The sequence below is a fragment of the Thrips palmi genome, unplaced genomic scaffold (genome assembly GCF_012932325.1).
Source record: "Thrips palmi isolate BJ-2018 unplaced genomic scaffold, TpBJ-2018v1 HiC_scaffold_16, whole genome shotgun sequence".
Classification (NCBI taxonomy): domain Eukaryota; kingdom Metazoa; phylum Arthropoda; class Insecta; order Thysanoptera; family Thripidae; genus Thrips; species Thrips palmi.
The window spans coordinates 1,049,166-1,070,815 of NW_023144625.1; the positions used below are offsets into that span (position 1 = coordinate 1,049,166).

The 21,650-nt window shown below is 43.4% G+C and overlaps 4 protein-coding genes across 8 annotated transcripts; 3 read left to right on the forward strand and 1 right to left on the reverse strand.

The window, feature by feature from the left end:
- Positions 1 to 251: 251 nt before the first annotated feature.
- LOC117642524 (gastrula zinc finger protein XlCGF17.1-like) lies at positions 252 to 11,692 on the forward strand. Of its 3 annotated transcripts, none has more exons than XM_034380783.1 (4): positions 252 to 393; positions 1,302 to 1,393; positions 1,469 to 1,650; positions 10,364 to 11,692. In XM_034380783.1, exon 4 carries the CDS (start codon positions 10,388 to 10,390, stop codon positions 11,177 to 11,179), a length of 792 nt encoding a protein of 263 aa, XP_034236674.1. In that variant the 5' UTR covers positions 252 to 393; positions 1,302 to 1,393; positions 1,469 to 1,650; positions 10,364 to 10,387; the 3' UTR covers positions 11,180 to 11,692. The 3 variants fall into 3 exon arrangements, with proteins under 3 accessions (XP_034236674.1, XP_034236672.1, XP_034236675.1); XM_034380781.1 differs by lacking the exon at positions 252 to 393 and adding an exon at positions 611 to 747; XM_034380784.1 differs by lacking the exon at positions 252 to 393 and adding an exon at positions 918 to 939.
- LOC117642521 lies at positions 4,111 to 6,202 on the forward strand. Its single transcript, XM_034380776.1, has 3 exons — positions 4,111 to 4,803; positions 4,891 to 5,396; positions 5,473 to 6,202. Exons 1-3 carry the CDS (start codon positions 4,497 to 4,499, stop codon positions 5,992 to 5,994), a joined length of 1,335 nt encoding a protein of 444 aa, XP_034236667.1. The 5' UTR covers positions 4,111 to 4,496; the 3' UTR covers positions 5,995 to 6,202.
- LOC117642519 lies at positions 6,352 to 9,739 on the reverse strand. Of its 2 annotated transcripts, XM_034380774.1 has the most exons (4): positions 9,590 to 9,739; positions 9,345 to 9,477; positions 8,965 to 9,156; positions 6,352 to 8,869 (listed from the first exon to the last, which is right to left on the reverse strand). In XM_034380774.1, exons 2-4 carry the CDS (start codon positions 9,462 to 9,464, stop codon positions 6,545 to 6,547), a joined length of 2,637 nt encoding a protein of 878 aa, XP_034236665.1. In that variant the 5' UTR covers positions 9,465 to 9,477; positions 9,590 to 9,739; the 3' UTR covers positions 6,352 to 6,544. The 2 variants fall into 2 exon arrangements, with proteins under 2 accessions (XP_034236665.1, XP_034236664.1); XM_034380773.1 differs by having other exon boundaries at positions 9,345 to 9,739.
- Positions 11,693 to 14,944: 3,252 nt separating the features above from the next.
- Positions 14,945 to 19,319, forward strand: LOC117642295 (oocyte zinc finger protein XlCOF6-like). Of its 2 annotated transcripts, XM_034380337.1 has the most exons (5): positions 14,945 to 14,959; positions 15,274 to 15,366; positions 15,442 to 15,623; positions 17,015 to 17,646; positions 19,108 to 19,319. In XM_034380337.1, the coding sequence occupies exons 4-5, from the start codon at positions 17,039 to 17,041 to the stop codon at positions 19,232 to 19,234; spliced, it is 735 nt and encodes a 244-aa protein (XP_034236228.1). In that variant the 5' UTR covers positions 14,945 to 14,959; positions 15,274 to 15,366; positions 15,442 to 15,623; positions 17,015 to 17,038; the 3' UTR covers positions 19,235 to 19,319. The 2 variants fall into 2 exon arrangements, with proteins under 2 accessions (XP_034236228.1, XP_034236229.1); XM_034380338.1 differs by lacking the exon at positions 14,945 to 14,959 and having other exon boundaries at positions 17,015 to 17,639; positions 19,108 to 19,258.
- The last annotated feature ends 2,331 nt before the right edge of the window (positions 19,320 to 21,650 follow it).

Here is a 21,650-nt window from a genome sequence, read left to right on the forward strand (position 1 = left end):
GGAAATTTGCTTTTCATTACTGTCAAATTAAAATTTTGGCGGGTGGCACATCGACCACATTGGTACCACTGCCATTGGTTGGTAGCCACCGCTGAGCCACCCTCCTATCAAATATCACATCAAATAAGTGCGGTTATGAGGCACGATTTAAAGCCCTGCAAAATAACATGGTGTCGCTGCGCGCACGATTTGAGTCAAATTTTTAACTTCTTTTCGAATCACACTAAAAATTTCGTCTTGATACGCACACATACAGCACTTATCTGTGTACGAAGTACACACATACTCGTCTGTACTCAGAACGGACAGGTCATCTGAACGGCCAAATGCATCTGAAAGCATAAAATTGCCCACGAAATGGATCTCTGGCTTCATATTTTGCTACGGCTCAAGGTACTTGATCTCAGTAGTACTATCGTCGTTTGATTGCAGTTGGAAGAAGTTGTAGCAGAAATGTCAACACGAAATGTTATGAGGAATTTTGTCCTCAACATCACATTGTTTTGTGCGAATGAATTTTTCGTCCAAATTTCGTGCGAAGAACAGCGCACAATTTTCTATTTTAGTGCAAAGTAGCATACAATTGTGTACCACTAATTCAGTTGCACAAAAACTGTGTTGTCTAGTACAACATTTGCACGAAAACATTTACGGCGCAGATATCATCCCTGACCTTGATTCGACATAATTATGTCAAATCTGTTGAACTTTTAAAATTCCACGTTCAGTTGTCATCTGCCTGCACAGGTTAAAGTAAAGCGTAGTATGACGCCTTCCGTGAAGCGCACAGTCTGTATACCACAAACATAACTGTCTACTTAGTACACACTTACAAACTCATACTTGGCCAACCACGCACTTACAAACGCGTGCTTGGCAAGTGCACTCTCACCAGCGCATGCATGGCGACGTATTACTCCTTGCAAAACAAAGGCATTTGTAAGTGTCTCCTTGCCAAGCAGCCAAGTGTGTACTTGACCAAGTATGCATTAGTAAGTGTGTACTTGCAAGCATGCATTTTTAACTATGTACTAAGTAGACAGTTAGGTTGCTAGTGTCCGCCCTTCTTGAAGCGTGCAAGAGCTCAAGAGCTCATCCGCTTCTTTCCTCCTATCTAAATGCAAATCTTGAAGCGTAGTTGTGCGCTTGAATGACGCGTGCAACTACGCTGTAGTATTACCAGAGGGAAACCCTAGAATCAAAAATATTCACTGCCGAAAACGTCTGACATCTCATCACAACTACAGTAGGCGGTCGTTTCCGGTTATTTCTGTCTGCTGATTTTGTTCTTCACACTTCAGGTCCAAGACGCCTCCGAATATCCAATCTGCCGGTCCGCGATCCAGCATTGAAGCGGAACCGGAAACCGGAAGTGGAAGCTGCGAGTCACCAGGTGAGCCCAAGCCAAGCCAGTCCGAGATCGGCGCGACCGGACCATCATTCGTAACTTCCGGTTTTGATCCTCCAGCCTTCGACCTCCAACATTGACAACGCAGTGCCGGAGCACCGTTCGCAGTCTGACGTGGCCCGAGTTTGGGGCCGGTCCCGCCGAGGCGTGGTCTGCTGCAACCCACCGTCGTTTCTCGCAGTGAGAGGGATCCCGTCGTTCAGGCGGTGTGTCGGCGATCTTCACCAAAACAGAACTGACAAGTAAGTGACACCGCATCAACAGTTTGGTTCTGTTTTCACGGTCTGCTGTTAGAATCGATTAGAATGTTTGGCACGCACTCCTAACGTTTCAAGGTGTTTCGAGGTTATGTAGGGTACAACTAATTTTTATTGTAAGGCCAGAGTCCCGAAAAAGTACGTAACAAAATCTGGTCTAAAGTTTGTCTCAACCTTCCGTACCTGCCAAATACGGAACATCTCTCCTCACTGTTAAAAAAATTCTGAAAATTCAGACCAATTTTGTCAGACTTAGCGGTCTGAATCTGTAAAACAGACTTAATTCTGAAAAATCAGAGTTTTTGTCTTAGTTCTTAAACGCTTTGTCTGAAAGCTTGGTTCAGACTCGAAGTGTCTTAATATTTGTACTCATTCTCAAAATTCATATGAACTTGCGTCAGACTTCTCACACCTCAAGAGTCTGAATTTCGGATTCAGACTACTTTCTGAAATATGTTCAAACATAAGAGAAAATTGGACAACTTTCTTCCAACCTAACATTGGGTTAACTCACAATCAGTCTTACATTCAATTTAATCCGACTCCGTTTCGGGGACTTCAGACAAAACGAAAGCATTTTTCTCTCCGCCAGGTGGCGCCAGTGTCGGTAAAGAGCCTGCTGTTGTTAAAAACGTGTTTTTTCTGTTAAATTTTTCATATTTTTAACCCGAAATGGCTATCACCCTATTGGCTATGACGAAACACACGCTCCCATACCAAATTTATATCTGTAGCAAACGCGTGAGTTTAACAATTGACATTTGAAGTTACCTCTCGCGGGTGGCTCCGTGCCGTCGTTTCCTTGGGTGCGTCAGGCCAGCTCCAGATGAGTGCAGGGAAGTAAAGAGTCCAGCTTCGGGGACACTTTCCCACACTCAATTTTTTTGCCTAGACGGTCCCTTGCAATACGTCTCTCCTTTGAGGTTCGGATGCAAACATTATCATTTCACCGAGTTACGGGAAAATTTCCTGCTTCCACTTTCAGACAAAACAATCTAATAATTGAGACATTTTGTCTGAATTTTTCAGACTACGACCTGCCTGAAAGGTTAAGACTTGTGTAAGTCTGAAAATTTCAGACCAGGATTTAGTCTGAATTTTCAGTAGGATGTTCTGCATATTTACTTCAGTCAAAAAAGTCTGAATTTTCAGCAAAAATTTTTAACAGTGCTTCTTTCCGGAACCGCACCCTCAGATTCTTATGATGAAAGGGTCATCGTAACAAACGTACTACAACAATATCTTGCGTAATACGATGAAAGCGTACATACTTTACACTCTCAGAGCCATACTGACTTTTTGTTCATAGCAGCAGCAACATTTCCTCAGTAGCATATGAATTACGCAACAATAATACTTAAAAATTTGTCCATATGCCACGAATAAAAAGTCCATTGTATATGTACAATTCCATAGACAATCTTTTTAGTACATTAGTAACAAATTTGTTCATAAAATTGTTGATAAATTTGTTGAAAAAAATTTACCAGAATAATCACTGGCAAAACTTTTGTCGTTACTATACGACACTTTCAATGCTAATTTTTTCAGCGACAAGATTTATTTTGGAACGGATAGCTTGTTGGACCACTTGTTAGTCAGTGACAAGTATTGCAAGTCCATAAAAATATATGCAATGTCTGCGACAAATATTGATCATGTACATAGAATTTTATTTGTATGTACTGACTTTATTCATTAGTTACTACTGACTCCGTTTCTTTCTTACTACTGACAAAATCTCTTAGTAGGTACTAACAAATTAGTCCCAGAAGGCCTCCATCCTTCTTAAATAACTAGTGACAGATTTGTTAGTGAGGCTAACATACAAAATGTCAATACATTACAGATAGATTTTTATCAGTAAATAATTTTTAAGTAAAAGTACAAACAAAAATGTCAGTACGGCTCTGAGAGTGTACGCTGAAAACTAAGCATATTACGTACGTGTTCATATATGTGTTCCTCAGGATGTAAAACCATCGAAATACGTGTGAAAACGATCATAAGATGTTGAGTGTGCGTTCTCATGCGTTCACATGCAACAGGTATACTCTCAGATTTGTAATCACTTTTTCTCACCAGTTGCTATCAAATATTCACAATTCCACCAAAGTCAATAGCGTATTGACTCTTTGTCAATAGCAAACTGACTTAAAGTCAATATAACGTCCGAAATCTTGCATAGATATTGAGGATATAGTGCTCTTTATTGCTGTGTGTAAAATATTCTTCGACAAAAGATAAAAAGTCAATACCAGTCTGAGAGTGACGGACTTTGCGTACTATGACACAGTAATGAACAAGAAGACCGCACGTAGTTCCTGCCGTTCCTGCATTGTTATCCCAAGTTTTGTAACGAACTCATTTCAAATGCCACCAATGCGATTATGTAAGGCAATCATTTAAGCTTTTTTGGTCTTTGCCAATTGTGTGACACCTTGTAAGTATAACTATACTGGAGTAGGGACTAGGACGGCCCTGGACGCCGACTCGCGACCTGGCGAAGCTAACTCCTCCGCCAATTTGCAATAAATCTGGAATCCGAACTCACCGATGGCTTCCCCAAGGTCCACTACAACTAAACTTCACAACATTTCAAGTTTTGAACACACTCAGTTTGAACAGGGCTCTCGTAAAGTCAGCTACCGTTGAATCTGCCGTCTGGACCCGGGGACGAGCAACCGCCTTGTCTGCGCCGCGTAACGACTCCGCCGAGTTCCGCCGCTTGGAGCGCTAGCGTCGCCCCCGCCCCGGGCCTCTAGTAGAAGCCAAGACACGCAGTGTTTGCATGGTGTTTGTGTACATTTCGCCGGTGTGAGTGACTGAAAATGACGGAAGAAGTAGATGATGAAATGGACGTCAGCTTTGGGGATGAGGAGTTTGGAATAGCAAACTCAACATTTAATTCGGTTGCGCCTGTTGACGATTCGTTCGAATCCTCTTTTGAGGGGGACATAGACGACCCGACAACTTGCATGTCAACACCTGTCAAAGACAAAGAAAAAGGGAAAGGGGGCAGGTTCAAGGTGCCGAAGCCGCCACCAGCCAAATACTTTAAAAAGTGCGGCTCGTGTGGTAGGTACATTTTAACCGAGCGAGGCTGGAAAACTCATGAGCAGACGCATCGCTGGAAAGGTACGACTAACCTTTTATTCTGCACCCTCCTTCCTTCCTTGCACCTGTTGCACAGTAAAGTTTAAACATTGGTTTCTTGCATTTCAGATGCTGCTGCCTTGAAACCGTCTGTACAAGAACTAATTGAAATTTCCCGTGAAAAGGCACCTCAGCTGATTGAGCAAGTCATATCAGAGTTCAATGCATCCGAAGGAGAACCAGGCTTCCAATTAGCTTTGGAAATTCGGTCTGTGCTGGGGGACCTCAAACAGAATATACATGGTTCTGCTTTTCTGACCATCGTTCTCTCCCTCATTCAAGAAGTCCTGTCTTCTAAAGCCAGATCTAAGGCAATGCCATCTGCTCTCCGCCCAGTTCTCCAGACTGAACTCTCCAAGATCTACAGTGACAGTGATAAAAGGAAGAAATTAATGGACACATTCCTAGAAGTCACCACTACCAAAGAGAGCATTGCATGGAATATTATTTTTATTTTCATTAAGAAAGTTATGGACTCGACTTTCATTACCATGTGTGCAAAAATTAGGGGTTCAGACTTGCTGTCAACGAAACATCTTTCCAAAGATGACTTCAACCACCACCTTTCTCAGCAGGTAAGTCAAGAAATAAAAATAAACATTTATTAATCTATCATTGAAAGTATAACTATGCTCTTTTTTTTAATTACAGCTAGTCCATCATGTGTCTGGGTCTTGTTTGCGAGCTCATTTCCGCAATGCATACACTTATCCAAAGAACCGGTACATGAGGAATGTAAGGGACTGCATTCTGGAGAAATTTGGCCAGATTGGACATCCCTCTGTTATGGACAAGAAGAGTCCAAAGTATTGGACATCTCTCTTGAACAAGAAATCCCTTTTCTTTCTACATGAGTCTGCACTGCCCTTCTTCATTGAGCTTTCAAAAATACTTCAAAGTTTGGAGACCCGTCAAGGCACACCACTTCATAAAGATGTAATGGAGGTTGTGGTTTCCAACGCAGCAATGACAACGTTGTGGGATGCCACTGTAGGGAATAGTCTGTCTGATGAAGAGTCATTCAGATTCATGACTCAAGTGATCAAATCTTTGGGAAATCGTTTTGGTAAAGGTGTCATGTTGAGACGGATGAATGCCAAAGCTAAAACGGGAAAGGCCAACAAGACTAGTCTTGCTCCCGGTTTCAGAGCTCGCCTTATTGGTAAGCAGTGATTATGATTGTTTTTTTCACAGTATTCTTATTAGTAATTGATTGCCAAAGTCAGTGAGTATTATTTTATGTGATTACATTTGAACCCATGCAAATGGGACTTGCCATTTCATACTAGTTTTTGTTCATGCATAGGAACAATAGTAATTTAAGACAATATAAATTTTGTTGGTTGGATATGTTTGTTTTCTTTTAGGGGAGTACATTTGATTTATCTGTGGTATCTCTTGAGACTAATTGTAAGTCAGCTGTGATTTTGTGTTCAATATACATGTTAATTGTGTTTGTGTTTCTAGAGTGTCATTTTGTACAGTGATATTGAGCCAAGTATAACATTTTAGTTAATAAAATTGTTAAGAGTACACCAGGCATTTTTTATTTATTATGAATAATATACAATCCAAATTTAAAATCAGTATTTGCATCATATTTACAAGTCTTTCTTTTAAAATACTACACATTTTGTCACAAGTAAAACAATAGATAATAGTCAGCAAAGCTTCAACCTACACACTCATATCACAGTTCACACATAATACATCACAAATCAAATCACCTCTTCCTCTTTCTTTTAGGTAAGGGCTCATCACTAGCCTCCATCATTTTTGAGGCTTCTGAAGTGTTGACTCCCTTACGTTTCACATTCAGGTCTCTGTGAATAGAAATTTTCTTGTCAGCATTAAGAAAAGAAACCACAGTTGGATTACTTTTCCCACCTCCAGCGGCTCGTTGCTTAGAAAAGTACTGTTCTAGAGGGTCTTGGCAAAACACACGAGCATTAATGAACTTTGCACCAATATCCAACATGAACTTCACAGCACCAATAAATGCATTTATAGTAATGTAAATACCCTCTAATGTTTGGTGACTCAGAAGACACTTTGCTTTGGCAGCCTGATTCAATTTCAAATTTCCAACTTCTTTCTCCCAATCCATCAGATATTTTTCGAAAGTTAACAACTCTTCAAACCTCCAGTCTTCAGTGGACGTATAAGGGGACAATCTTGAGTTCGCTGTTCTTTTTCCCATTTCAGAATGAGCACCATTAAGATTATCAAAAAACTTGTCACAATTTAAAATGAAGTTAACTGTTTCCTCTGTACCAGGCCATTTTTTGTCCTTTAAATCCTGACCAACAGTGTTACTCAAAACCTGTACAGCATAATTCACCCTCATGCATGTATAACTATTTAAGTAAACATTTTGTGATGTTAATTTATAAGCACGCCTCAAAGTATTTTGAACTTCACTCAAATACAATCTTTCAATAGTCTTCCACACAATATACTGCTTATTCTTAGTCAGCAAGCGAGTGCACTTCTTACCCTGACCAGACTTGGCAAAACAATTACGAATCGTTTTAATTAGATGAGGAGGGTCAGAAATGAAATATAATTTTCTATCAGGAGCACACATGTTAATTGTGTCAAAAACTAAGTCAGGATGCAACTTAGAAACTGTGGCTGGAGTGTGCATTTGGAAAAATGACCTATTCACAGCATTACCATCAGCCACAACAGCAAGTATTTTAACATTTCTAGTTTCACATGCTGAAATTACTTCCCAAGTACGTTCATACAAATCTTCCTTCTTTAGTGCTTTGACAGGGTATGCTGCAACTAGTTCCTTCACTGAATTACTTACACCTTTTATCATGTAAGCCAAAATACACTTAGCAGTTTCTGGTTGGCTCTTGGAAGTTCCTTGTATCTTTTCTTCAAGTAAGTCCATTTCCTTCTCCACTTCAGTTAATTCACAATAACCCACTAGACTTCCATCAGCCTTCCTGTACACCAACTTCTGAGAGATATAAATTTCATCCATTAGAAGGTTATGGAAATTTTGATGATCTTCTGTATACTCCTTATTTTTTTCATGAATTGTATCTAACTTCTTGTGGAAAACACCGATCTCTCTTGGGACAGCATTCGTGTAGTCAAATAGAGTTCGCTCACCTGGGAGCTTGATGACACCTGATTGACGAATCGCCTCATATCCACTGGCACCAGCAGCACACCTCAGCATTAATGCAAATCGTATCATTGAAGGGTGCCACCTCATAGCCCTAGCGTCACTTAATGTAGAATAATGGAGTTGCTGTTGTAAGAAAAGGCTCTGCATTGGGGTGAGCTCAGCATCCCTCAAAGTCTCCAATAAAGAGTCACTTACATCACTGTCTATGTTCACACCTTCCTGTTCAAGTTGCAGTCTCACTTTCTTGAGATAATCAATCTTAAGCTTAGATTTCTTGATTTCTTCGTGCTGCTTCTTCAGCTTCTTTGCAGCCTGCTGTGGGTCAAGGAAGTCATTTCTAGTGTTGGGGTGGACTTCTTCTTTTTGGTGGCTTTTGAAACGCTCTCGTAGTCTGTCATTAGCTTTCATGCATTCAGGGCATCTCCACTTAGCAACAGGAACGAGGAGAGAACATTTATTACTTCTAAAAGTTTTGACATAACGGGATTCTGCATATGGATTTGTATCCACACACCCAGATGCATCAGCTGCCCACATATCACTCAAGTTTTCATTGTCAGCACCAGCACAGATTTCAGAGCTTCTCACTTTCAAGACGATGGCTAGCAACCTATCAACAAACAGCTTTTGGGACTGAGAGGTGAGCACTATGTTTTCCTTCCATCCGTCAAGGAAGAAATCTTGCAGGTCTCTTGAAATAGGTTTCCTGTGAACAGTTATTCGCACTGCACCGCCAAATGTAACAAACACATTTCGCTGTATTGCTGGGTCTCTTCCAAATGAAAGCTTCACGACATTGAACCCCTCTTGGTCTGCAATTACAATCCAATGCTTGGGAAGCACAGCACGAATCAGCTCCAGTGATTGTTCGAGAAATTTAGCCTTTGATGAAGCAGTATTTTCCTGAAAAATTAGTCAACATTAGATTTCTTTACAGTCAATAATAACACACAAAATCAAGAGAGAAATGAATATTTCAGAACAAACTGAGTACAAACCTCCAGTATTGAATCACTATCAGAAAAGTCCTGCAGTGCGTCCATAAAATCATTGGTGTCATTGCTGTCCGAACATGCAACACTGGGTCCTGGACTGGGCATTGAACCAATACTGATGTCACTGAAGCTGGTGTCATCACTGGGAACGGGGCTGGGAGAAGGACTGAGACTTGGACTTCTCAATTCCCCAACCTATGCACAGGAGAAAAAAAAAGGTACATTATTGTGCTTTAGGGTGCACTGTAGACTGATTCCGAGAGTCGTTTTCGTTGCTCTGTCTCTCTCGCACGCATGCGGACTCCCGTATAGGTGCGAGAGAGACAGAGCGACAAAGACGAAATGGAATCATTCAGCTGGGAAATGACAACAAAGACACTAACCGGTACATCTGGCGTTGTGGGTCGTCCTGCAACATAACCTCGCCCGGCTCCACCGCTGTCCCGATGAAAACGACCGCTTTTGACATGCGTAAAGGAACTCCTCCGGCCTTTCCGCGGCATGTTGACGATGAAACTGAAAAGTCCAGAACGTTTAGGCATCTACTAACCTCCACGCACAGTTGGTTCAGACGAGAAAGCGACAAGTCTGACTCAAGTATAATTGCACTGTACGCGCTCAAACTAACCTTTAACGGCAAGGACACTCATAAATTAAAGGAGTTAACAACTTGACGTGCGACTGACGTGCGACTTGAACAAAGAACGCGAAAGAACGGGAGCGGGAGCGAGCCTTGGTCTTGTCTTGGCGCGTCGTCTTGGCTTCTGCTAGAGGCCCGGGGCGGGGGCGACGCTAGCGCTCCAAGCGGCGGAACTCGGCGGAGTCCTTACGCGGCGCAGACAAGGCGGTTGCTCGTCCCCGGGTCCAGACGGCAGATTCAACGGTAGCTGACTTTACGAGAGCCCTGTTCAAACTGAGTGTGTTCAAAACTTGAAATGTTGTGAAGTTTAGTTGTAGTGGACCTTGGGGAAGCCATCGGTGAGTTCGGATTCCAGATTTATTGCAAATTGGCGGAGGAGTTAGCTTCGCCAGGTCGCGAGTCGGCGTCCAGGGCCGTCCTAGTCCCTACTCCAGTATAGTTATACTTACAAGGTGACACTTCTCACATCAAAAAAATAAGTGAATTGTTACAAAGTAAAATAACACCGTCAAAGAGTGCAGTCCATACCTCGTGATCTAGAATAGTGCCGTCAACTTAAGACATAACCTGTTATTCTTTTTACCACAGCTCTCGTAACTTTCAGTGTACTACTCACACTTTTTCTTGCAGTGTTGTAAACATTAGAGAAACCTTGCCCATCGATTTCTAGTGCATGTATGTCCCACACCAGGACTTGCATTCATTTTCTTCTGAAAGCTTCATTTTCTTTGTTAGTGGTGACCAATCATTTCTGTATTTCAGGGATTCCTCATTCCCAAACTCAAAATGGGTCACGACTGTCCAGTGTGCGGCAAGAAAAATGAGTCCGCGTCCAACCAGGTTGTGCACCTGCGGACCCACACGGGAGAGAAGCCTTTTGAGTGCACGGTTTGCAACAAGAAGTTCAGCCAACGTAGCCAGCTCAAACCGCACCTCCGAATCCATACGGGAGAGAAGCTCTTTGAGTGCATGGTTTGCAGCAAGAGGTTCAGCGAAGGTGGCGACCTCAGAAAGCATCTCCGGACCCACTTAGGAGACAAGCCCTTTCAGTGCACAATTTGCAACAAGAAGTTCATCCAAGGTGGTCATCTCAGAGCGCATCTCCGAACCCACACAGGAGACAAGCCCTTAGAGTGCGCGGTTTGTAACAAGAAGTTCATCCAAAGTGGCGACCTCAGAAAGCATCTCCGGACCCACACAGGGGACAAGCCTTTTGAGTGCACGGTTTGCAACAAGAAGTTCAGCCAAGGTGGCAGCCTCAGAACGCATCTCCGGACCCACACAGGAGACAAGCCCTTTGAGTGCACGGTTTGCAACAAGAAGTTCAGCCAAGGTGGCAGCCTCAGAACGCATCTCCGGACCCACACAGGAGACAAGCCCTTTGAGTGCACGGTTTGCATCAAGAAGTTCACCAGAAGTGACAGCCTCAGAGTGCATCTCCGGATCCACACAGGAGACAAGCGCTTTGAGTGCGCGGTTTGCAGCAAGAGGTTCAGGCAAAACTCTCATCTGAAAAAGCATCTGCGAACCCACACTCAAGGACACGATTTGAACATCCAGTCGGCAAACAGGCGTTAAGTCAAGAGGGCAGCAGTCTCAACTGCGCACTCTCGTTGAGGAAAACCGGCAGGCTGTATTTTTCCGGAAGACGATTACTAAGCGGCAGGCCTAAATGTACCGGTTGAGACTGTTCGCGAGGCGCATAACTAAGATATTTAGTCCGAATTTGTTTAATGTTAGGAAAACTATCCGTGTCTCAATATTTTGTCATTTACAATCTTATAGTTTTTTTCTCATTGTTAGATGTTAAGTGGGAAGTCATTTAAAACAATAGGACTGGGCTCTGGAAGTCTTAGGCTCTCATTTGAAAATGATTTTATTTCCGATTCGAATACATGACAATATGTGAATTTGACTTTCCGTCTCTGAAATATGACGCGTTTGTTTTAAGCACGCTTTCGTTGATCTTTGGAAGATGGCATGGATTGATTGATTCTGGTCAACGATTCATAAGTTTTCTCTCAATTTGACTCTGTTGCACGTTTAATCATGTTACTTGTATGCACCACTGTTTTTGCCTCCATATTGAATTAAAAAGTATTATTGACGTGTCCATTTTTTAGTTAAAGCTACTGTTAAATCTTCAGGGAAAGCCCATTTCTACACTGTCCTAAAAACAAACTCAAGAAGCCGAAAAAGGGGTATTGCTGATCCACCATGAATTATTTGACCAAAATTAAGTTCAAAGTATCGTTTGAAGAGTTTAGGTCCAATTAGGACAAGCCCAAGGAGCAAGCCTCCGAGTTATTTCGTTTGGTTTTCTTGGGCTCTCCGAGTAAAGAGGACCGCAGCGCAAAACAAACCATTTTAGATAATTTTTTGTATTTGCTTTTTATTACTGTCAAATTTAAATTTTGGCGGGTGGCACATCGACCACATTGGTACCACTGCCATTGGTTGGTAGCCACCGCTGAGCCACCCTCCTATCAAATATCCAGTCAAATAAGTACGGATATGAGGCACGATTTAACAGGAGACTCCAGGTCGGCCGCCGGCCGTGCCTCGGCGCGCGGAGCCGATGCAGACCGAAATGAAAATCGTGATTTCTCGAAAACGGCTTGGCCAAAAAATTTCAAACTTGGTACAGAGACTGGCAATAGACCAGGCCCGCCCCCGGTCCGGTCAAATCCGGTCCGACATTGCCTGTTTGCCTACTGGCGTGATCGGCTCGAAAAACGGAGACCGCCGTATCTCGGCTCCTGGGCACGATATCGAAAATCGGGCTTTTCAGCGTTGTAGTCCAACTCGTTCCCTGCCGCCTCTCCAAATTTGAAGTCAAAATCCTGAACGGTGTGGCCGTAATTTGGGAAACGCCGAGACGAAAAACGCGACTTTTCGGCGACTGGCGTGGCGGAGGCAGGCTGGAGGCAGGCAAACAGGCCTGATCAAGGGACCGGCCCCCGAAGTGCCCCCTCCGCACCTCCCCCGCCCCGCCCGCCCTGCACTGCACTGCCAGACTGCCATTGTAATGCGCCCGGCCGTCTGGGGCTCGCGCCTGCCTGGCTGCCGGGGTGCATCCACGCTACCTGCTCTAGCAGTGTCTCCGTCGCACTTGCAGTGACAGACGGCACAGACGAAGAAAGTAGCTGTCGACGTCTGGGATGGCTATGCGGACGCCACCTCTGGCTCCGGCGAGGAGGCGCGGTGCGGTCCCAGCCGATTCCGAGCCAGCCGGCGGCAAGGCAGAAAAGTTCATCAGAAACTGGCTCAAAATGACACGTTTTTCAACATTGGTACCAATATGCGTTTCGAAGCGCGCTGATCAATTCTATACCCATGAAAATTGTTCAATGATTTATTGTCTAAATTGTGCTAGCAATTTCTCGTTTACACGCAATTTCCTAGTTTTTCGAGCTGATTCCGCCACTATCCGTAAAATATCAACTTTCCGAAAATTTCAAAATTTTACTTCCGCTCCTAGTCTTTTTTGTTTGGCCTGAATGGGGCTGGGTTGGGCTGGGCAGGCGGGGCCACATGCCTGGCTCCGACCCTCGAGCAGGTATATTGCCATCGCCAAACAAAAGAGACTAGGAGCGGAAGTAAAATTTTGAAATTTTCGGAAAGTTGATATTTTACGGATAGTGGCGGAATCAGCTCAAAAAACTAGGAAATTGCGTGTAAACGAGAAATTGCTAGCACAATTTAGACAAGAAATCATTGAACAATTTTCATGGGTATAGAACTGATCAGCGCGCTTCGAAACGCATATTGGTACAAATGTTGAAAAACGTGCCATTTTCAGCCAATTTCTGATAAACTTTTCTGCCTTGCCGCCGGCTGGCTCGGAATCGGCTGGGACCGCACCGCGCCTCCTCGCCGAAGCCAAAGGTGGCGTCCGCATAGCCATCCCAGACGTCGACAGCTACTTTCTTCGTCTGTGCCGTCTGTCACTGCAAGTGCGACGGAGACACTGCTAGAGCAGGTAGCGTGGATGCACCCCGGCAGCCAGGCAGGCGCGAGCCCCAGACGGCCGGGCGCATTACAATGGCAGTCTGGCAGTGCAGTGCAGGGCGGGCGGGGCGGGGGAGGTGCGGAGGGGGCACTTCGGGGGCCGGTCCCTTGATCAGGCCTGTTTGCCTGCCTCCAGCCTGCCTCCGCCACGCCAGTCGCCGAAAAGTCGCGTTTTTCGTCTCGGCGTTTCCCAAATTACGGCCACACCGTTCAAGATTTTGTCTTGAAATTTGGAGAGGCGGCAGGGAACGAGTTGGACTACAACGCTGAAAAGCCCGATTTTCGATATCGTGCCCAGGAGCCGAGATACGGCGGTCTCCGTTTTTCGAGCCGATCACGCCAGTAGGCAAACAGGCAATGTCGGACCGGATTTGACCGGACCGGGGGCGGGCCTGGTCTATTGCCAGTCTCTGTACCAAGTTTGAAATTTTTTGGCCAAGCCGTTTTCGAGAAATCGCGATTTTCATTTCGGTCTGCATCGGCTCCGCGCGCCGAGGCACGGCCGGCGGCCGACCTGGAGTCTCCTGTTAAAGCCCTACAAAATAACATGGTGTCACTGCGCGCACGATTTGAGTCAAATTTTTAACTTCTTTTCGAATCACACTAAAAATTTCGTCTTGATACGCACACATACAGCACTTATCTGTGTACGAAGTACACACATACTCGTCTGTACTCAGAACGGACAGGTCATCTGAACGGCCAAATGCATCTGAAAGCATAAAATTGCCCACGAAATGGATCTCTGGCTTCATATTTTGCTTTGAGACGGCTCAAGGTACTTGATCTCAGTAGTACTATAGTCGTTTGATTGCAGTTGGAAGAAGTTGTAACAGAAATGTCAACACGAAATGTTATGAGGAATTTTGTCCTCAACCTGACATTGTTTTGTGCGAATGAATTTTTCGTACATATGATGTGCGAAGAACAGCACACAATTTTCTATTTTAGTGCAAAGTAGCGTACAATTGTTTACCACTAGTTCAGTTGCACAAAAACTGTGTTGTCTCGTACGACATTTGTACGAAAACATTGACGGCGCAGATATCATCCCTGACCTTAATTCGACATAAATATGTTAAACCTAATGAACTTTTAAAATTCCACGTTCAGTTGTCATCTGCCAGCTCAGATTAAAGTAAAGCGTAGTATGACGCCTTTCGTGAAGCGCACAGTCTGTATACCAAAAACATAACTGTCTACTTAGTACAACGCGTGCTTGGCAAGTGCACACTCACCAACGCATGCATGGCGACGTATTACTCCATGCAAAGCATATATGCTATAGGCATTTCTAAGTGTCTCCTTGCCAAGCAGCCAAGTGTGTACTTGACCAAGAATGCATTAGTAAGTGTGTACTTGAAAGCATGCATTTTTAACTATGTACCAAGTAGACAGTTAGGTTGCTAGTTTCCGCCCTACTTGAAGCGCACAAGAGCTCAAGAGCTCATCCGCTTCTTTCCTCCTATCTAAATGCACGGGGAATAATCTTGAAGCGTAGTTGTGCGCTTGAATGACGCGTTAACTACGCTGTAGTCTTGCCAGAGGGAAACCCTAGAATCAAATATTCACTGCCGAAAACGTCGGACATCCCATCACAACTGCAGTAGGCGGTCGTTTCCGGTTACATCTGACTTTTGATTTTGTTCTTCACATTTCAGGTTCAAGACGCCTCTGAATTATCGCATCTGCCAGTCGGTTATCCAGTATTGAAGCGGAACTTTAAACCGGAAGTTGAGGCTGCGAGTCATCAGGTGAGCCCAAGCCAAGCCAGTCCGACATCGGCGTGACCGGACAACCAATTTAAACTTCCGTTTTTGATCCTCCAGACTTCCATCTTCAACATTGCCGACGCTGTCCCGGAGCACCGTTCGCAGTCCGGCGTGGACGGAGTATCCAGCCGGTTCCGCCAAGGCGTGGTCTGCCGCAACTCACCGTCGTTTCTCGCAGTGAGAGGGATTCGGTCATTCTGCCAGTGTGTCGGCGATCTTGACGAAAACAGACCTGAGGGGTAAGTGACACCGCATCTACAGTTTGCTTCTGTTTTCACGATCTGCTGTTTGAATCGAATAGAATGCTCTGCACAAGCTCAAAACGTAACGAGGTGTTTCGGACATATGTAGATGATTTCCATTGTTTGACGAAAGGCCCAAACCTGTACGTAACAAAATCTGGTCCCAAATCAGTCTTCTGTACCTGCCAATTACGGAACATCTGTCTCTTTTTCCATAACCGTTTTCATGCGTATGCAGCAAGTATACTCTCAGACTCGTATTGACTTTTTTCTCTCCATGATTGACTTTTTATTCTTTGCTTCCGTAGTTTTTGAAGCAGCAATAATATGTAGTATTTCCTTTGTAACCATGTACAATATTGTCCGCTACAAAGTCTAATTTGTCATCAACTTCAGACTTTTTTTTAAGTCAATAGGGTACTACGTAGGAAATGCAGACCGGAAGTCATCAACAGAACGAGAAACAAACTAACCTCGCGAGGCCGCGCCGAGCGGTGTTCGGGGCTGGGATGGGCAGAGTGGGGTCAGCTTGCGCGCGCCGCCTGCAACCCCACTCCGACAATTTCGACCTTCCGACCCCCACCACCGCTCAGCACGGCCGCGCAACGCTCTTTTGTTTGTCCCGTCTCGTCCTGTTCGTTCGCTGACTTCCGGTTGATGTGTTCTCCGAAGTACCCTACTGCGTACTGACTGACTCTTTGCCAATGGCAAACTGAATTGAAATCAACATAACGAACAATATGTTGCATAAATATTGAGGAAATAGTACTTACTTTTTATTGACCTGGAAAATACTCTTCGACAGAAGATAAAAAGTCTATGAAAGTCTGAGGGTGACGGACTTTGCGTATTTTGACTAATTTATGAAAGAAGACCGCACGTAGTTCCTGCACTGTTATCTCAAGTTTTGTATTGCACTCATTTCAAATGCCACAAATGCTAAAAGTAGCCTTTCAGTCACTGCCTATTTTGTGACACTTCTCACAACAGAAAAATTAGTGAATTGTTACAAAGTGAAATGAAATCGGCATGAAAAGTGCAGTCCAGGCCTGTCATGCTCTACAAGTGCCGTCATACTTAAGACATAACCTGTTGTTCTTTTTACCACAGTTTTCGTAACTTTCGGTGAAGTACTCACACTTTTTCTTGCAGTGTTGTGTAAACATTTGACAAACCTTGCCCATCGATTTCTAACGCATGCATGTCCCACACCAGGACTTGTATTCATTTTCCTCTGAACACGGTAAAAACGGTTCCTCGTTTTCCCAGGAATTCCCTGGAAATAGCTTTTACGTTCACCATCGACTTCATGGAAAAACCAGTTTTCGTTTTTACCGTGAAGGCTATTCTTTCTATGTTAGTCGTGACCAATTATTTCTGTATTTCAGGGATTCCTTACTCCCAAACTCATAATGGGTCACGACTGTCCAGTGTGCGGCAAGAAGAATGAGTCCGCGTCCAAGCTGACTGTGCACCTGCGGACCCACACGGGAGAGAAGCCATTTGAGTGCACGGTTTGCAACAAGAAGTTCAGCCAACGTAGCAACCTCACAACGCACGTCAGGATCCACACAGGAGAGAAGCCATTGGAGTGCACGGTTTGCAACAAGAAATTCAGCGAAGGTGGCAGCCTCAGAAAGCATCTCCGGACCCACACAGGAGACAAGCCCTTTGAGTGCACGGTTTGCAACAAGAAATTCAGCCAAGGTAGTAGCCTCAGAAAGCATTTCCGGACCCTCACAGGGGACAAGCCTTTTGAGTGCACGGTCTGCAACAAGAAGTTCACTGAAAGTGGCAGCCTCAGAAATCATCTCCGGACCCACACAGGGGACAAGCCTTTTGAGTGCACGGTTTGCAACAAGAAGTTCATCGATAGTGTCAAGCTCAGAGTACACCTCCGGACCCACACAGGGGACAAGCCCTTTGAGTGCACGGTCTGCAACAAGAAGTTCACCACAAGTGGCAGCCTCAGAATGCATCTTCGGACCCACACAGGAGAAAGGCCCTTTCAGTGTACACTGTAAAAAAAAATTTATAGTCAAATTCCTATACATGTATATGAAGCCATTTACATATACACGTATAGGAATTTTACCATGCACTCGTATGGTAATTTTCCTATACATCGGTACGGCATTATGACCATACGTGTATAGGCGTTCTCCCATCCGTTGTGTAGGATTTTTCCTATACATCGGAAATGCGCAACTGCAATGCATGTATAGGATTTCCACCAAAATGTGTAAATTAGGCAGGCCAAACTGGGTGAACTGTCAGATAATAACGGCTGCATTTTCCGCCTTAAAAGATAATCGAATATGGGTTACTAGTGATCCTTCATCCCGGTCTTCCACATTGGCAAAGTCCAACTACACCACTTGAACATCCAAGGTGAAAGGAACACCTCAGCAAAAATGAACACGGAAAAAAATAATTAGCTGCACAGGTAAAAGTTAGCTGTACAGCTAAAAACATTCGCTTTCTGAGAGATAAGTAATTCCTTCGCTGTACAGCTAAATTTATTAGCTGGACCGAATTAGCTGTGCAGCTAAGCCATGTTAGCACTAGAGATTCACAAAATTTATCTGCTCGGGGCAACTGACCCGATCAACCGACATCTAAGCCTTTTGACTAATGTTGTTATTGTTCGATGGATATCTACCGGACTCGAACCCGAGTCTGCCGATTGAGAGGCGCGCACGTTACCACTACGCCATCACGCCATCTCCTCGACGTCCGGTCTTCTACCTTGAGACTATCCTCGCCGCTTAGCCACCTCGGTAGCTAACGAAATTTAGCAGGATGGCTAAGTCTACTCGGCTAAACTGCAAACTGCTTTGCTAAAATGCTTTGCAGAGCAGCTAAATAAAATTAGCGGGACCGCTAAATATTAGCTGCAACGATAAAACTTTTAGCGGTGCAGCTAAATCTGTCTAGCTAGTGAATATTAGCTAGGTTAGCTAAGTAATTTTTTTCCGTGAAGTAAGAGCTGAAATGACTTCAACTTCTTTACAACATAATGGGACGCGAGCCCGCTGACCCAACCTAATTCCTAGCCGCAGCGTACACCGAGAAGTAAGTCCGTCAAAACGACACTAGCGCCATCTAGCGGATAATACGAACAGCGGGCAAACAAGCAGCTTTTGTTTATTTTGTACGTTGTTCACAAATAATCGTATTGATCACCAGTGTTTAATCAAATTACAACGATTTGAATCGCTGTTAATAAGGTTGATGGAAAACTCTGTTTTTCAGTTGGCCATATTCCTATACACGGGCTGCAAAATACTATACATGTATAGGAATTATTCAAATTCCGATACATGTATAGGAATACTCCTAAACATTTTCAGTCCGTATAGCAAAAAACCTATACAAATCGGAATATTCCTATACATGTGTCGGAATTTCAGAAATTCCTATACATGTATAGGAATTTTCCTAGACTACTGTATGGTAAAATTCCGAACATTTTTTACAGTGTACGGTTTGCAACAAGAAGTTCACTGAAAGTGGCAGCCTCAGAAATCATCTCCGGACCCACACAGGGGACAACCCTATTGAGTGCACGGTTTGCAACAAGAAGTTCATCCAAGGTGGCAGCCTAAGAGTTCATCTCCGGATCCACACAGGAGACAAGCGCTTTGGGTGCGCGGTTTGCAGCAAGAGGTTCAGACAAAAGTCTCATCTGAAAACGCACCTGCGAACCCACACTCAAGGACACGATTTGAACTCCCAGTTGGCAAATGGGAGTTAAGTCAAGATGGCAGCAGTGTCAACTGGGCACTCTCGTTGAGGAAAAACGGCAAGCTGTATTTTTCCGGAAGACGATTACTAAGCGACAGGCCTAGGTGTAACGGTTGAGACTGTTCGCGAGGCGCATAACTAAGATATTTAGTCCGAATTTGTTTAATGTTAGGAAAACTATCCGTGTCTCTATATTTTGTCATTTACAAGATTCTTGTTTTTTTTCTCTTTGTTGGACGTTAAGTGGGAAGTCATTAAGAACAATGGGACTGGGCTCTGGAAGTCTTAGGCCCTCATTTGATTACGATTATATTTCCGATTCGAATACATGACAATATGGGAATTTGACTTTCCGTCTCTGAAATATGACTCGTTTGTTTTAAGGACGCTTCCGTTGATCTTTGGAAGATGGCATGGATTGATTGATTCTGGTCAACTTTTCATAAGCCTTCTCTCAATTTGACTCTGTTGCACGTTTAATGATGTTACTTGTATGCACCACTGTTTTTGCCTCCATATTGAATTAAAAAGTATTATTGACGTGTCCATTTTTTAGTTAAAGCTACTGTTATATCTTCAGAGCAAGCCCATTTCTACACCGTCCCAAAAACAAACTCAAGAAGCCGAAAAAGGGGTTTTGCTGATCCATCATGAATTATTTGACCAAAATTAAGTTCAAAGTATCGTTTGAAGAGTTTGGGTCCAATTAGGACAAGCCCAAGGAGCAAGCCTCCGAGTTATTTCGTTTGGTTTTCTTGGGCTCTCGGAGTAAAGAGGACCGTAGCGCAAAACAAACCATTTTAGATAATTTTTTGTATTTCCCGGAAATTTGTTTCTTATTACTGTCAAATTTAAATTTTGACGGGTGGCATACATCGACCACATTGGTACCACTGCCAATGGTTGGTAGCCACCGCTGAGCCACCCTCCTATCAAATATCCAGTCAAATAAGTACGGATATGAGGCACGATTTAAAGCCCTACAAAATAACATGGTGTCACTGCGCGCACGATTTGAGTCAAATTTTTAACTTCTTTTCGAATCACACTAAAAATTTCGTCTTGATACGCACACATACAGCACTTATCTGTGTACGAAGTACACACATACTCGTCTGTACTCAGAACGGACAGGTCATCTGAACGGCCAAATGCATCTGAAAGCATAAAATTGCCCACGAAATGGATCTCTGGCTTCATATTTTGCTTTGAGACGGCTCAAGGTACTTGATCTCAGAAGTACTATCGTCGTTTGATTGCAGTTGGAAGAAGTTGTAACAGAAATGTCAACACGAAATGTTATGAGGAATTTTGTCCTCAACATCACATTGTTTTGTGCGAATGAATTTTTCGTACAAATTTCGTGCGAAGAACAGCACACAGTTTTCTATTTTAGTGCAAAGTAGCGTACAACTGTGTACCACTAATTCAGTTGCACAAAAACCGAGGGCCCCATCACTTCCCAAAATTTTGTACAGTGATTGGAGATGAAATTGATTGCACTGATTGGAAGTGATTGGAATTGATTGTAATTGATTGGAAATTGATTGGTCCAACAAATAAAAAAGATTGGGGGAAAAAATTTTATACAGGAAGCAGATGAAGGGAAAAACTCGATTTTGACCATTTCTTAGGCGAAAAAAATGTTAGGAACAACTTAAACTAAACAAAGTAATTTTCAGATGAAAACAAGTTCAAGAAGCGTAAGTTAAATTTTGAGATGGACATCAGGAGTGTCAGGTACTGCAAATGGAATTTCTGTGACTGAAAATAGAGTAATCTCAACTTATAGTGGAATTTTGAGACATGGTAAGTGGAACTATGGTGAGGTGAGCAGAAAGTGTTGGTTCCTCTGGTGCATTTATTGGACTTAGCTCTTCTTTCCGTTTAAATTCTTAAAATGAAAGGGGGTCAGGTGGCCTTGATTCTAGCTTTTAACAGTCGATACATAAAAATACAGGTTGATATATCTCCTCACTGAGAAAACCTAACAAACTATTTTGGGCCTTACAAAGAAAAGTAGTTTGTATGACTAAGTATTTTGAGCATACGTAAGCTTACAAAGAAAATAATTCGTAATTTACGGACTATTTCGTCGTATAACAAAGTATTTTAGTTTGTTATATGTATGCTGAAAATACTTCGTAAGGTTTAAAGAGTGCTATCAAAAATATGTTCAACGGAGCATTTTGACTTTGGTTAAGTTGATTCCATTTTCCGCTAAATTGAGAGTGTCAAAGGGTCAAGTTGAATTATCTTGTTTTTGAAATGGATTTT